The sequence below is a fragment of the Neomonachus schauinslandi genome, chromosome 16 (genome assembly GCF_002201575.2).
Source record: "Neomonachus schauinslandi chromosome 16, ASM220157v2, whole genome shotgun sequence".
NCBI lineage: Eukaryota > Metazoa > Chordata > Mammalia > Carnivora > Phocidae > Neomonachus > Neomonachus schauinslandi.
Window position 1 is genome coordinate 6,759,852 of NC_058418.1, and position 14,225 is coordinate 6,774,076.

At 52.8% G+C, this 14,225-nt stretch overlaps 2 protein-coding genes across 5 annotated transcripts in view; one reads left to right on the plus strand and one right to left on the minus strand.

Annotated features, from left to right (window-relative positions):
• Nucleotides 1–3,668: 3,668 nt before the first annotated feature.
• BCL2L12 (BCL2 like 12) lies at nucleotides 3,669–10,418 on the minus strand. Of its 2 annotated transcripts, none has more exons than XM_021681295.2 (7): nucleotides 10,310–10,418; nucleotides 9,560–9,673; nucleotides 9,202–9,344; nucleotides 8,024–8,110; nucleotides 7,845–7,936; nucleotides 5,803–6,090; nucleotides 3,669–3,813 (listed from the first exon to the last, which is right to left on the minus strand). In XM_021681295.2, the coding sequence occupies exons 2-7, from the start codon at nucleotides 9,664–9,666 to the stop codon at nucleotides 3,763–3,765; spliced, it is 768 nt and encodes a 255-aa protein (XP_021536970.1). In that variant the 5' UTR covers nucleotides 9,667–9,673; nucleotides 10,310–10,418; the 3' UTR covers nucleotides 3,669–3,762. The 2 variants fall into 2 exon arrangements, with proteins under 2 accessions (XP_021536970.1, XP_021536969.1); XM_021681294.2 differs by having other exon boundaries at nucleotides 10,353–10,408.
• Nucleotides 10,419–11,312: 894 nt separating this feature from the next.
• IRF3 (interferon regulatory factor 3) overlaps nucleotides 11,313–14,225 on the plus strand; it is a 4,944-nt gene continuing 2,031 nt past the window's right edge. For 2 of the 3 annotated variants that reach the window (XM_021681292.2, XM_021681290.2), the window contains exons 1-5: nucleotides 11,313–11,735; nucleotides 12,403–12,574; nucleotides 12,660–12,730; nucleotides 13,399–13,588; nucleotides 13,687–14,067. In XM_021681292.2, coding sequence (XP_021536967.1) covers nucleotides 11,523–11,735; nucleotides 12,403–12,574; nucleotides 12,660–12,730; nucleotides 13,399–13,588; nucleotides 13,687–14,067 — 1,027 coding nt within the window. In that variant the 5' untranslated portion in view covers nucleotides 11,313–11,522. The remainder of the gene's footprint in view (nucleotides 11,736–12,402; nucleotides 12,575–12,659; nucleotides 12,731–13,398; nucleotides 13,589–13,686; nucleotides 14,068–14,225) is intronic. The other variant, XM_021681293.2, reaches the window with a different exon arrangement.

The following is a 14,225-nucleotide window of genomic DNA, read 5'->3' on the forward strand; positions in this document are numbered from 1 at the left end:
CCGCTGAGCACAGAGCCCACACGGGCCTCGATCCCTGGACCCCAAGTTCATGACCAGAGCCAAAACCAACGGTCAGACCCTTAAGCAGCCAGGCCACCCAGGCACCCCTACCAGTTACTTTTTACTTTGCTTTAACAGCGCTAGCATGTAACATTCTAACTGATATATGTGGCTCATACCCTGTATTGGCCAGTGCTGCATTAGGTCACAGACCACGGAGTGGACAAGATCACTGGGGAGTTGGTATGATTACAGAAGGCACACGGACTTCTAGCAGGTTCTTGACTTGGGTCACATTGAAAATTCAGGCGTTGTGGAGACGCCTGGTGGCTCAGTCAGTTAAGCTTCGGCTCAGGTCATGATCCGAGGGTCCTGGGATTGAGTCCCGCATCGGGCTCCCTGCTCAGTAAGGAGCCTGCTTCTCCCTCTGCCTGCTGCTCCCCCTGCTTTGTTCTCTCTCTCTCTGACAAATAAATAAATAAAATCTTAAAAAAAAAATTTCAGGCGTTGTGAACTAGGATGGGAGAGATTGACATCTCTCCCTAAACTGGAACTTTGTCCTTCCTTCAGTTAAGAATATGGGCAACACATCAAAGTATCAAAGTAGCATTAGTTCCTGTGGCCTGGTCCCCAACATAAATCACAGATGCTTGCATGTCACACGAATTGTTGCCAGTACTCATGTGATGGGCAGAATTCTTTTTTTTTTAGATTTTATTTACTTGTCAGAGAGAGAGAGACAGCACAAGCAGGGCGAGCGGCAGGCAGAGGGAGAAGCAGTCTCCCCGCTGAGCAGGAAGCCCGATGCACAACTCGATCCCAGGACCCTGGGATCATGACCTGAGCCAAAGGCAGATGCTTAATGACTAAGCCACCCGGGCATCCCAATGTGCAGAATTCTAAGACAGCCTCCGGGATCTCTGCCCCTAGCGTGATATACAAAGGAGCAGGCTGACCTATATGACAAAAAAGATGGGTATCACTCTGACTAGGCTACCTTATATGGCAAGGGTGAAGAGATTTTGCATATGTAATTAAGGCCCTAAATCCGTTAACCTTAATTAAAAGGGAGATTATCCTGGGGAGGCCTGACTTAATCAGATGGAAGCCCTTTATTATTTATTTATTTATTATGTTTTAATTTTTTAAAGTAAACTCCACACCCAACTTGGAGCTTGAACTCACAACCCCGAGATCAAGAGTCACATGCTCTACCAGGAGCCCCAGATGGAAGCCCTTTAAAAGGGGCCTTAGCCCTTCCCTGAGGCCACACTGATTCTCCTGCTGGTCCCCACCGTGAGTCCTACAGTGGCGAGGAAATGAATTCGGCCAACAGCATGTGCACTGGGCAAAGGACCCCCAAGCCTCCAATGAGACAGAAGCTGGGACTCTGATCACACCCTGGTGAGACCCTAAGCAGAGCACTCAGCTGAGCTGCACCCACATCCCTTACCCACAGAGACTGTGATTAATAAATGTGTATTGTGGGGCGCCCGGGTGGCTCAGTCGGTTAAGCATCTGCCTTTGGCTCAGGTCACGATCCTGGGGTTCTGGGATGGAGCCCCACGTTGGGGGGGTTCCCTGCTCAGCGGGGAGTCTGCTTCTCCCTCTCCTCCCTGCTCATGCTCTCTGTCGCTATTTCTGCCTCTCTCTCTCTCTCTCAAATAAATAAATAAATAAAAATAAAAATAAATGTGTATGCAAGCTGCCAAATTTGTGCGATTTGTTACACAGCAATAACTAATACACCTCAAAATGTCATTCCTGCTCTACTTAGGAAACATGGTTATGAGACCCACCGTAGGTCTTTTTAATTAGCGTGTTAATGAAGAAGCACACGTATTATTACACCAGTAACTTTTATGTTAATATTGAAATCTTTCTTTTTCTTTTTTAAGATTTTATTTATTTATTTAATTGACAGAGAGAGAGAGACAGCGAGAGAGGGAACACAAGCAGGGGGAGTGGGAGAGGGAGAAGCAGGCTTCCTTCCGAGCAGAGAGCCCGATGCAGGGCTCGATCCCAGGACCCTGGGATCATGACCTGAGCCGAAGGCAGCCACCCAGGCGCCCCATGAAATCTTTATTTCAAAATACAGCCGATTCTTATTATTTGTGGTAGTTTTGTTCTATAAAGTCACTGTGGACACCGACTTAGTGAACACAGAGCTTTTGTTCCTGGAGGAAATACAGGGTCGGCTTCCTGCCAGCCTTGTTACAACTTTTGTCAACCCATCAATACGTAACCTTATTTTATGTGGTTTCTGTTTAAATACACCTTATTGAATATATAGTGATTTGTTCACACTGAACTCACAGCCAACAGCACTAGAACTCATGCCTAAACAAAGCTTATCCTAACAAAGGCACATCCCAGCCTTCTTGCACTTAGGAACACTCTTGGGGTCATTTTAAACAATGAAATCAGGGGCACCTGGGTGGCTCTGTCGGTTCAGCGTCTGACTCCTGGTCTTGGCTTGGGTCATGATCTCAGGGCCTTGGGATCAAGCCCTGCATTGGGGTCTGCACTCAGCAGGGAGTCTGCTTGAGGATTCTTTCCCTCGCCCTCTGCCCCTCCCCGAACTCACATGCTCTCTAAAATAAAAGTACAAATATGCCAAGAAATGTGGCACTAAATAGTTCGAGGAAAGGATGCTTATTTGCAGCATGAGAGCAGAAGCAAGAAGGCAGAGTGTCCTCTTGCTCAATCTTAGCCGAAAAGGTATATGTTGGGTGAGTCAAATCTTGCCGCTCTGAGCATTTGCATGCCTACCAACAACCACAAAAGCCCAGTGAGTGTTAACTTGGGGGCTACAAATAAATTTTAGTGAGTAGGCAAATTCACAAATATGGAATCCATGAATAATGAAGATCAACTGTTAAGTAGCTTCCTTTGTAATCCTGTGCATCTGATTTTATGTGTTTACAGACATAATTTTGTGAAGGGGTCGATAGCCCTAAAAAGTGACTACCCTCTGGTCTAAATATAGATGAGGAGTAACCAGCCAAAAAGGTTCAGAAGGAGCAGTGGGAGGAGAAAAACAAGAAGAGGGTGGTATTCTGGATGCCCCATGCAGGAAGATCGTAGCTTTCTTCTGGAACTAGCTAGAAAGACGTCATGATCATCAACATAGGATAAGCTGGAATAAATAAATCATGCAACAGGAAAAAAAATGGGATTAGCTGGAATCGTATCCACAGATATCCTCAAGTATGCTGTATGTTCAAATGACAGGCACTTGAAGGTGCTCCGAATAAGTATTTCTAGAATGAATGAATTGGCTCTTTCCTCAATTCATAAACCGGAGAGAAAAAGAGAGATCTCTTAGCCAAATCTCCTACTTAGAACTTTAGTTTTTTGTTTTTGTTTTTTTAAAGATTTTATTTATTTATTTGAGAGAGAATGAGAGACAGAGAGCACGAGAGGGAAGAGGGCAGAGGGAGAAGCAGACCCCCTGCTGAGCAGGGAGCCCGATGTGGGACTCGATCCCGGGACTCCAGGATCATGACCTGAGCCAAAGGCAGTCGCTTAACCAACTGAGCCACCCAGGTGCCCAGAACTTTAGTTTTTGAGAGAAAGGACAAACAATTCAATACCTGAAAAAGTTTTTAATATGAAAAAATTTTAAACAATTTCTTTTTGGCAAAAACAGGGAGGGCAGCCACCACCCCACAACCCTGAGTGGAATAGGAAGGCTTGGAAAAGCACACAAAGAGCACAGAGACAGGAGGTCTAATCTTGTAGCAGCTTCTGAAGAAGATCTCAGTCCAGGGGTAAGTTCAAGTCCACGGGTGAAATGGCCAGGATGCCCTCCTGGAGGGGAAAAGTGGAAGAGCTCGTGAGCATTCACAGAAAGAGCCTGTCCTCCATTCACACTGGCATCTCCACCAGCCCAGTGACAGCAGAGACAGGGCTAGGGGTAGGGGGATAGGGATCCAAAGAATCAGAGCCCCATGGGTGGATGGGGACAGAGTTCTGGAAAAAGGGAGGAGAGACAAAGCCCCAGGGTGGAGGGCAGAGCACCAGTGGCGGGGAGATAGAGAGACAGGGACCAGGGTCCTGGAGTTTTAACGATCAAGAGCCCTGGCTTTGCGTCAAAGTCCTGAGTCCAATCCTCTGATGAGGGACTTTCCCTCAATCTCCATAAAATCAGGATAACATCCAATCCCATAAGGTTGCTGTGGGGTTTAAATGGATGGAATCATTCCACTAAAAGTCCTTGGCTGTGCACGTGGCCAAAAAAACAAAACAAAACAAAACCCACAAATAAACAAGCTTTTGCACTGAGCTCCAGACACGCATATCCACGGTCCCCTCCTCATCTCCCTTTGAGGTCTGAAGGGCATCTCCCCCCTAACTGGACCACTTCCACTCATCTCTGACTCTTCTTCAAACGTGCTCCTCATCCCCCCTGCTCCTCCCTGTCTCAGGGAGCACCACATGCATCCCTACGGCTGCTCAGGCCAGCATCCTTGACTTCCGTCTTCCACTCATTAGCACTCATTAATAGCACTCGTAATCCACTCCATAAGCAAAAACTGTCAGCTCTACCTCTAAATTAACTGGGAGACTCCTCCAACCGTGGTCCCATCCACCCTCATCTCCCTGAAAGAGCAGACACCTCCCAACTCCCTACTTCCGCCTCGCCCTCTACAGTATTGCCCCACGAGGCCGCTAGAGGGCGCGAGTTAACACCTAAATCAGTTCACGTCGGCCTCTGCTCAGAGAGCTCTAGGGACTTGGGCTCACTCAGGGTCAGAGTCCAAGTTCTTACCTTCACAAGGCCCCGCCCCTCCTGCTCTTGTCTCTGGCCCTCTCCTCTTCGCTCACCCTGCTTCGGCCCTACTGGCCTCCTCTCTGCTCCTCAAACACCTGGCCAGCTAGCTCCTGGCAGGTTGTGAAACAAAGGTTACATCCTGAGAGAGCATGGCATACATCTTTCTGTCCCTGAATCCCCACAGCGACGAGGCAGGTAGGGGAAAGGTGCCCGTTGGGCGGGGGGAAACTGGTGCTCAGGTAGCTGGGGACGTTGCCAAGGTCACACTCCCAGTACACGGGAGCCCAATCCAGCTCTGAGCCTGGCACTGGATTTAAAGCAGCGAGCGAGCTAGGTAAGACTCCCTGGTCTTGTGAAGCTGATAGGTCAGGGGCAAGAGAAAACAAAAAATAAAAAGAAATAATAAGTAGAACGAGTCAATCCTACCATCTGGTAGAAGCTGTGTGTTAGCAGGTGCAGAGTGTTACGGAAGGAAGTAAAGCAATGAAGAGGGAAAGGGAGTGGGTAGGAGGGTATGGAGGTGGGGCAGTTTTAAATGGGGACCAGGGGAGGCCTCACTGGGGGTGACACCTGAATGGAGCAGAGGAAGCGAGGCAGGGGGATACCTGGGCAAGCGCATTCTGGCAGGCAGTGTCAAAGAGGCAGACAGGCACCAGATAATCACGCAAATGCCCACAGGGTGCCAAGGACTTACAGAGATGATCCCATTTTAATCTTTACAATAACCCTTTGAGATTGGTACTTGTACTCTCCCCACCTGACAGATAAGGAAACCGAGGCCCAGGAAGGGGTCTCCCTTGTTTCCCACTCATAACTGTCAGTGTATATCAGAATGGTTTAAGCGTCTGCACTGATTACCTACTGGTGGACAGTAGGTGCTCAATAAACACAAAACAGATGAATGATTGGGCTGGGAGAATATTTGTCATGTCTGAAAAGAAGCCGAAGAAGCTGCCCCCCCCACCACACAGACACAAGTTACAACTGGGTAATGGGAGGCCCAGAGAAGCTTTGGGGCAGCTCACCCAGCCCCCGTGTGCCTGGATCCAGGGCCCGAAGCTGTGCACGTGCTCCACACTGAGTCCGGCCAGGGTGCCCCCCAGCCGGGCCACGCGGCGGCTCAGCTCCATGGCCAGGGCCAGACGGGCCAGGGGCTCCGGGGAAGGCGGCGGGGGCCCAGGGCAGGGCAAGTTGGGGCGTGGGCGGCTGGCAAGAGGTCTGTCCTGCCGGCTGGAGAAGAGCTCCACTAGGCGGGCGAAGGAGCCCGCGGAGAGGCGGGCCAGCTTTCTGCGCAGGGCGGGGTCCGAGGCCAGCTGTGGGGTGGGAAGAGAAGAGGCTGGGTCGGCCTCCCCCACGCCTCCGTAGCCAGCCAATAGGAGGCTAGGAGGCGTGGCTTCCTGGTGGAAGCAGTCCTGACACTGAGGCTCAAAGCCACGCCCCACCCATCACACCAGCCAATCATAAACCAGAATCTGTGGTCTCCGCCAAACTACTCCTGGACAGGTGGCCGACAGCCAATGAGGGCCAAGCCCTAATTAGCTGAGTTCTAGAATACAGATCTTATAGCCACGCCCCCTACAGGTTCCCTGAGAGCCTCCGAGACCAGGCCAGTGCCTACAACTTTGCCTTCCACCGTACAATTGATATTATAGGATCATACACTTTGCCCAAGCTTCTGAGCCAATCCAGTTCCAGGACCGAGTCATAGGCCAGACCTTCACCGGCAGTTCATTTCCCCCAACATTCTAAGGCATACCCCTATATAGTTAACCAGGGCTTCAGATTTTATACAGCCCTCTCCAAACCAAACCCCCGCCCACCACCTTACAGTCCCTGATTCCTCAACTGGTCCCAGTCAGTTTCCCAGATCATGTTTTGGGTGGCCACACCCCTTGTCTTTAGGCCACGCCCCCCTTACGGTGACTGCAAGCCAGGGTTTAAGGTACTACCCTGACCATAACTCTGTGTTCAACCTGTAGCGGAGAAGTTTAGCACGTCTGACTCCATACTGCTTCTATTTCCCTTCCTGCTGGGACCTATAGTTTAGAAACTTCTGCTTAGCCCTGCACGTAGGCATGTGACAGCTAAGATTCTCAAAAACGGCTTTTTTACCGGAAATCTACCTCACCAGAGGAGATAAGGAAGTACTTACAGAAATGACTATGCTCTATGTAAGATTTATAGGAACGACACATGACCTGTACACAAAGATCAAGTGACCAGGGATAGGGCGCCAGGGTGGCTCAGTCGGTTAAGGGTCTGCCTTCCCATCCCCTCAGGTCATGATCTCAGGGTCCTGGGATCAAGCCCCTTATCAGGCTCCCCGCTGAGCCTGGAGTCTGCTTCTCCCTCTCCCTTCCCCCCTGCTCGTGCTCTCTGTTTCTCTCCCTCAAATAAATAAAATCTCTAATAAATAAATAAAACTTCTCTATTTTATTTTTTAAGAGGTTTTATTTATTTATTTGACAGAAAGAGAGAGAGCAAGCACAAGCAGGGGGAGCAGCAGACGGAGGGAGAGGGAGAAGCAGACTCCCTGAGCAGGGAGCCCTAAGCAGGGGCTTGGTCCCAGGACCCCGGGATCATGACCTGAGCCGAAGGCAGACGCTTAACGACTGAGCCACCCAGGTGCCCCAAAACCTCTTAAAAACAAACAAACAAACAAAAGTGACCAAGGACAAAAGAAGTTACACAACCTTCCTCTGTTGTCTACAGACGTCACTTTTTGACTCCAATCCCCTCCCCCTTCTCCCATTCCTAACATAAAAGAAGCTCAAATCTCATGCTGGGGGAGATGGTTCTTTGAGACGATTGTCTGCCATCTCTTCGGTGTGCTGGCTTTCCAAATAAAGTTGCTTTCCTTACCCCAACATCTTGCCTCTTGGCTCATTGGCCTGTGATGCTGGGAGCAGAATGAGCTTGGACCCCGTTACAAACCCTTCATAGAAGCCGAGTCCCACCCTCTCCTCACGTGACCATCTAATGAGAATGCAGATCCAGGTTCTGATCCCAGTGCCCGACAATCCGCAATCCCTATCCTAGCTAAGGGATGGAACAGACTGCCTGTCACCTTCTGATTGATGACTTCTGCCTCTTCCTCCAGCAAGGCCACCAGCTTCCGCAGTAGGGCTTCCTTCTCTGTGGGTGGGGCTCCCTGTAACTCTGGGGGGCAGAAGAGAATTCAGCTGGGGGCAGAACCCTGCCCACCCTTCTGCCCTCATCCTTCTCCGGGGCCCCTCGGTACCTCACCTGGGCTAGGTGGGGATCTCAGTTGCTCTTGGACCAGCTGTTCCAGCCGCTGGGCCACCAGAGCATAGAAGTCTGGAGTAGCTGGGCCTTGGGTGAAAAGAACCAATGATGGGTCTCCGGGACATCGGGAAGTTATGGATTGTCCCCTTGTCACAACCACCTTGCCAGGTAGCAATGATTTCCATTTCATAATGGGGCCCAGTGAGCACACTTGGTAAAAGGCCTTGATACTTTCCATTTTATTGTGTCCCTCAAACTAGAGTTAGAATATTAGAGCTGAAATAGACCTTGAAGATGATCCTATCCAAGAAAGGCAAACACAGGGCACTCCAACTACTAACACTCTATCCCTTGCTGGTTTCAGGCGTCATCAACTGATCACAGAACTCTTCTCCCCAGCTGTGAAATCCTTTTCAAGCTGGCACTCCCGGTAGCCATTACTAGTCTATCAAGGCTCACATATGAGAGGAAACCTTTTGGTTACTCTTGATCAAGTCCAAGGACACCCCCCCCACACACACACACGCACACATTCCTTCTTTGCTTCTGGAGAAATATAGGAGCCAGAAAGAAAAGGAGTTTCCAGAGTCATGTAACCAAACAGCCAGGGAGCTGTGACTGAAAACCAGATCTCCTGCCTCCCTACTGGGGGTACTGGTAGCCACAAAGTCCCAGGGGTAGGGAAGCATGCATGGGAGGAGAGAGATAACAAACAGAAAGGGACCAAAAGCCCCCCTGTGAAGCCAGCTCACAGAACTGACAGCAATGTAACTGGGGGTGGGGGGAGCAGAGAATGGTGAGGGTAGTCCACACTCAGCTCCCCTCTTAGCTGAGTGATCTTGGGCTAGCTCCTTATCCTTTCTATGCTTTTAAGAATCAAAGCGTCTTAGGGCGCCTGGGTGGCTCAGTTGGTTAAGCGACTGCCTTCGGCTCAGGTCATGATCCTGGAGTCCCAGGATCGAGTCCCGCATCGGGCTCCCTGCTCGGCAGGGAGTCTGCTTCTCCCTCTGGCCCTACCCCCTCTCATGTGCTCTCTCTCTCTCATTCTCTCTGTCTCAAATAAATAAATAAAAATCTTTAAAAAAAAAAAAAAAAGAATCAAAGCGTCTTAAAAAAAAAAAAAAAGAATCAAAGCTTTGGCCCTGTAAGTTCATGGGTGATCTAGGGAAATCTCTTACCAGGCTCTGAAACATAGCATGGGCGGAGGGGCAGGGAGCAAGGCCGAGGGGATTCAGGGGGAACTGCTCCTCGCCCCAGGGGGCAGGGAAGAGATCTTCGAAGGCGGCTCAGGAAATCTGCTGGCTCCTCCTGGGCAGGACTCCTGGGGAAGGGGACCTCAGAGAGTGACGCCAGAGGCCCCTTTGCAAGCAGCCCCTTTTTCCTCCCACTGAGGGCCTCTCGCTGCAACCCCAGGGATGAGGAAAAGAGCCAGATATAAAGAGAGGGGAACGCAGACAGACTGAGACCAGGCATGAGAGTTAGAGAGGGCCCTACCCCAGATGCAGGCCCCTGAGGGAGGAGGGCAACCCCTCTTACCTGGGTGGGGTTGGAATGGGGGACCCAGCAGGCTCACCTCGCCTAAAGAAGGCAGCTAAGACTCTCACCGTGTCCTCCCGGAGGCCCAGCTCTTCCGAGCCTGCCATGGGGCACCTGTGAAAGGAGCCGGGGGATGGACTCCAGGGTTGAACTGAGGTGGAGGACTGGGGCCCAAATGCCTAGTCCCTGAATAAGGAGGGGGCCAGGAACCGTGAGTCCCCAAGGGAAGAAAGGGCTGATAGTCTGAACTCCTAAATCCTTTAGGGGAGTTAGGGTCTGGGAACCCAGACTCTTGAGTCCTCAGAGGGAGAAGAGGAATGAGGACGAAGACTCCTTGATCCTTGGAGAGGAAGAGGCTGGGGACCCGGATTCCGGGGTCTAAGGGAGAAAGGAACTGGGGGTTGGACTCGAGTTTTCGGAGAAGAGGGTTGGGGGATCTGAATTCTTGAGTCTGAGAGAGAAGGGGACTTGCGGCTCCGACTTCTGGATTCTGAAGGCATATGCCAAGCTGCTCAAGCTCTTAGAGAATCGGGAACTACGAATCCCAGCAGGCTTCACGGCAAACCTTCCCCTCGGTCCGCACTAGCTAGCCGCGCAGCCGGCTTGGGAGGTGTAGTTCCCTTATCTGACCAAGGCTGGAATCTTGGGGACACGGGGCGCATGGATGTCGGGGAAGCGGGACTGAGGTGCCGGCCCCGAGATCCCGGCCTCTTCCATTGTCACCCCAGCCCTCCCAAAAGCCCGGCTTACCTGGGGTCGGAGCCGCCACCCCCTCCTCCTTCACTAAACTTACAAAAACTTTTCTTAGAACAACTCTCCCGCGCCTGCGCACTGGTCCGAGTTAGTGACGGCCCTCTTGTGGGAGGGGCGGGGCGCCGGAAGCCCATCTAATTTGCATGTGACGTTCCCAGCATGCCGTTGGCCGGAAGGCCTAAAAAGGGCATGGGGGGAGGGCGTCCGGGCTCTCGGTGCCGCCTCTTTAGCTGTGGAGTCTGTCAACCCACCGCAGATAAAGTTGTTTTTATTTCGTGAAATCGATAGAAAAGAAAACCGCATTGCTCTGAAGCTCAGCTGACAGGAAGGAGGGTGTGCAGCTGCAAGTTCGAGAGCTATCGGACCCCAAAAGGCAGGGGTGGGTCCTAGCACCCTGCGCGCCCTGACCCTCTACGTAGGTAACAGGGAGGATCTGGGGAATTGGTGGCGTCCGGGCCGAGAAGCGCGAGAAAGAAAGGGTCTGCCCTGAGTCCAGAGAGGCACTGTGTACTCTAGGGAAAGGGAAGCAACGAGGGGAAAAAGTGAAGCAATGGCCGGTGCTGGAGGTCGGCTGTAAAAAAAACCCAGGAAAAGTAGCGGGGAGTGGGGGGAGGGCAGGAGTCTGCACTGGGGGATCTAAGGGAGAGAAGAGTGGATCCTGAAAATGGGAGGCAGTCCACTCTATAAAGTGTGTGTGTGTGTGTGCGCGCGCGCGCGCGCGCCCTACAGAAGGCAGGCTGTTGGGGGGAATGGTGGATGGGACGGTCTACGGTAGAAATGGGTGAGGGGCTTTTCTGTGGGGGAATTGTAGAAGGGGTCTACAACACGGTTAAGTGCGGGAGGTAGAGATCTACAAGTGAATAACGTATGCCCTGAAATAACTAGGGGAGGCTCTACCTTGGAAGTGAAGGTAACTGCATTGGGTGATGTGGGGGAGGGGAGAGGAGAAAAGGGTTTACAACGGAAGAGGGAAGGATCTACACTGGCGGAATTGGGAAGGTTAGAGGGTCTGCACAGAAGTAGGTGGGGAAAGAAGGGGGGTCTCAAATGCATTGGGGAGGAAGTCCTCAATGAATTGGGGGAGCCTGTCTGGAGGATGAAAAGAGGAGGTGTCCTGTTTTATACCCCAGGAAAACATAAGTGAGGGACACTGCACCGCGTCCCCAAGAGAGGAAGGTCTGGGTGCGGAACCCTCGGGCCGGGTGGGCCTATGAAGCCATCCGCGCCCACGAACTGCCCTCTAAGCGCAGGCCGGACCATGGGAACCCCAAAGCCACGGATCTTGCCCTGGCTGGTGTCGCAGCTGGACCTGGGGCAGCTGGAGGGGGTAGCCTGGCTGGACGAGAACCGCACGCGCTTCCGCATCCCCTGGAAGCACGGCTTGCGGCAGGATGCCCAGCAGGAGGACTTCGGCATCTTCCAGGTGCGTGAGCTTCCCGGACGCGGGGAACCCTGAGTTAACAGCCGCGAGGGGTGGACTTGCAGGGGGCGGAGCCGAGAGAGCCGGGTTAGCACGCGTGCTGTTGGCAGGCGGTGACGCCGGCAGGTGGAGGTGAGTGGAGTTAGGACAAGACTGGTCAGGGTTAGTAGGAACAGCCGACTGGTGTCGGATAGCAGGCAAGGTTGGAGCGGCCGGGTTCCGGAAAAAGAACCGGAAAAGCGGGGTTAGAACTCGAAAGAAATGCAAACTGGGCATTCTGGGCTCGCAGGGGGCGGGTCTCTTGGTCCTAGAATTCTGGGGGCGGGTCTCAGAACCTTAGAGGCGAGTCGTGGCCCCGAAGCTGAGGTGATTTCTCACGAAATTAGGGTACAGCAGTGGTGGTAACCCGAGTTAGAGTGCGAGGGGGCGGGGTTACTACACAAGGTGTCCTGGGGCAGGTTGGTGGCAGAGTTAGACACCCAGTAGGACCTGGAAGGCTGACTTAGAAAGCAAAGCTTTTCAAAACGTGAAGATAGGGGGCCTTAGGATGCAGAGAAGCCAAGAGTTTGGGGATGGATCCGTGCCGAGTTAGAACGTGCCAGGGGAGCGAACCCTTGGGGCGCGGTCTTAGTCATCCTCCTCACTACCCTGGTACCCACTGCATCCCCAGGCGTGGGCCGAGGCCAGCGGTGCCTACACTCCTGGAAAGGATAAACCTGATCTGCCCACCTGGAAGAGGAATTTCCGATCCGCCCTGAACCGGAAGGAGGGGTTGCGTTTAGCCGAGGATCGGAGCAAGGACCCCCAGGACCCGCACAAGGTCTATGAGTTTGTGATCTCAGGTGTGCCAGAAGTGAGGCTTCACATGGAGGGATGGGATTTTGAGCGTCCCCAACACCCTACTCCACTCACCACCTGCCTCGACAGGAGCTGGGAACTTCCCTGAGTCGGACACCTCTCCGGACGGCAATGGCAGATGCAGTACCTCGGATACCCAGGTAAGAATGCACCCCAACTCTCCTGCCCTCAGTCTGACCCATCTTCTCTCTGTGTCCCCACAGCCTTGTTCAGGCATCCCCCTCTCCCCCTGGACCATCACCCCAGTCTTCTTCCTGAGCCTCCGTCCTCTCCCCTGCAGGCTGTCCCCCAACCGATCTAGAGCTGACCCTGACCCTCCCCTGCTCATAGCCCTTCCATGGCTTCCAGCGTCCTCAGGAGAAAGTTCAGAACTTTCACCAGGCGTTTAGTACTCTAAGACACCTTCCCAGAATTTCATAGCCTCCGTTGCTATTTAGAGTACCTTTAGCCTCTTGGGAACCCTGAACCACCCTACCCTTGATCTTGCTGATGTCTGTGCCAGGGCAAGTCCCCTCTGAAATTGTGTCCAGCCTTCTCTGCCCAGGTCTTCCTTGCACAAGGCCAGATCCTTGGGCTGGAATTAGCTGCTCCCCTGGGGCCAACAGTAGCACTCAGCATATACAAGAGCATATATTTTGCTGTCTGTGCCCATGGTTGTCTCCAGACCCCCCATCCCCCCTTACAGGAAGCCCCTTGAGGGCAAAGCTCAGGTCTGACTCCTCCCTGGGTCCCAAGGCCTTGGTCTACATGAAGTCTCTAGAAAAGGCTATGGAAATGTCCAGATCCTATTCTTTTTTCTTCTCTCCAGGAAGATATACTAGAGTTACTGGGTGAAATGGTCTTGGCCCCATTCCCAGATGGGGGGCCCTCGAGCCTGGCTTTGGTCCCTGAGCAGACCCCTCCATTCTTGCTGAGCCCCACCATAGACATCCCTGCTCCCTGCCCAAACTCGGAGCCCCCTGAAAACCCACTGAGGCAGCTCTTGTTGCCTGAGGAAGGTGAGTGCCAGCTGTGGAGTGGGAGGTGCTGGGGCGCTGTGCCCCCTAATGCTCTCTCAATCTTGCTCCCCCTTCACGTCACTTCTGCCACTGCTCAGAGTGGGAGTTCGAGGTGACTGCCTTCTACCGGGGCCGCCAAGTCTTCCAGCAGACTGTCTTCTGCCCGAGGGGCCTACGGCTGGTAGCATCAGAAGGAGGGGACAGGACGCTGCCCGGACAGCCAATAATACTGCCAGACCCTGGGGTGTCGCTAACAGACAGGGGCGTGATGGGCTACGTGAGGCGTGTGCTGAGCTACCTGGGCGGGGGACTAGCTCTGTGCAGGGCAGGACAGCGGCTCTGGGCCCGGAGGCTGGGGCACTGCCACACATACTGGGCCTTGGGCGAGGAGCTCCTCCCTGACAGCAGTCATGGACCCAGCGGCGAGGTCCCCAAGGATGAGGAAGGAGATGTGTTCGACCTGAGGCCCTTCATGTCAGGTGAGTGAGGCAAGGCCTTATAGCTCTGCTGTGGGAAGAGTAGGTCACGGTCACTGGGGGCGCCTGGGAGGCTCAGGAGGTTAAGTGTTTGACTTTTTTATTCATGTGAGAGAGAGAGAGAGAGAGAGAGAGAGAGAGAGAGAGAGAGAGAGAGAGAG

Coding starts and splice junctions, on each gene's coding strand:
- BCL2L12 (XM_021681295.2), bottom strand. CDS start 9,666: ATGGCAGGCTCGGAAGAGCTGGGCCTCCGGGAGGACACGGTGAGAGTC. Junction 9,345..9,559: donor CCCATTCCAACCCCACCCAG/GTAAGAGGGGTT, acceptor CCCCTTCCCCAG/GAGTCCTGCCCAGGAGGAGC. Junction 7,937..8,023: donor GAGATCCCCACCTAGCCCAG/GTGAGGTACCGA, acceptor TCTGCCCCCCAG/AGTTACAGGGAGCCCCACCC.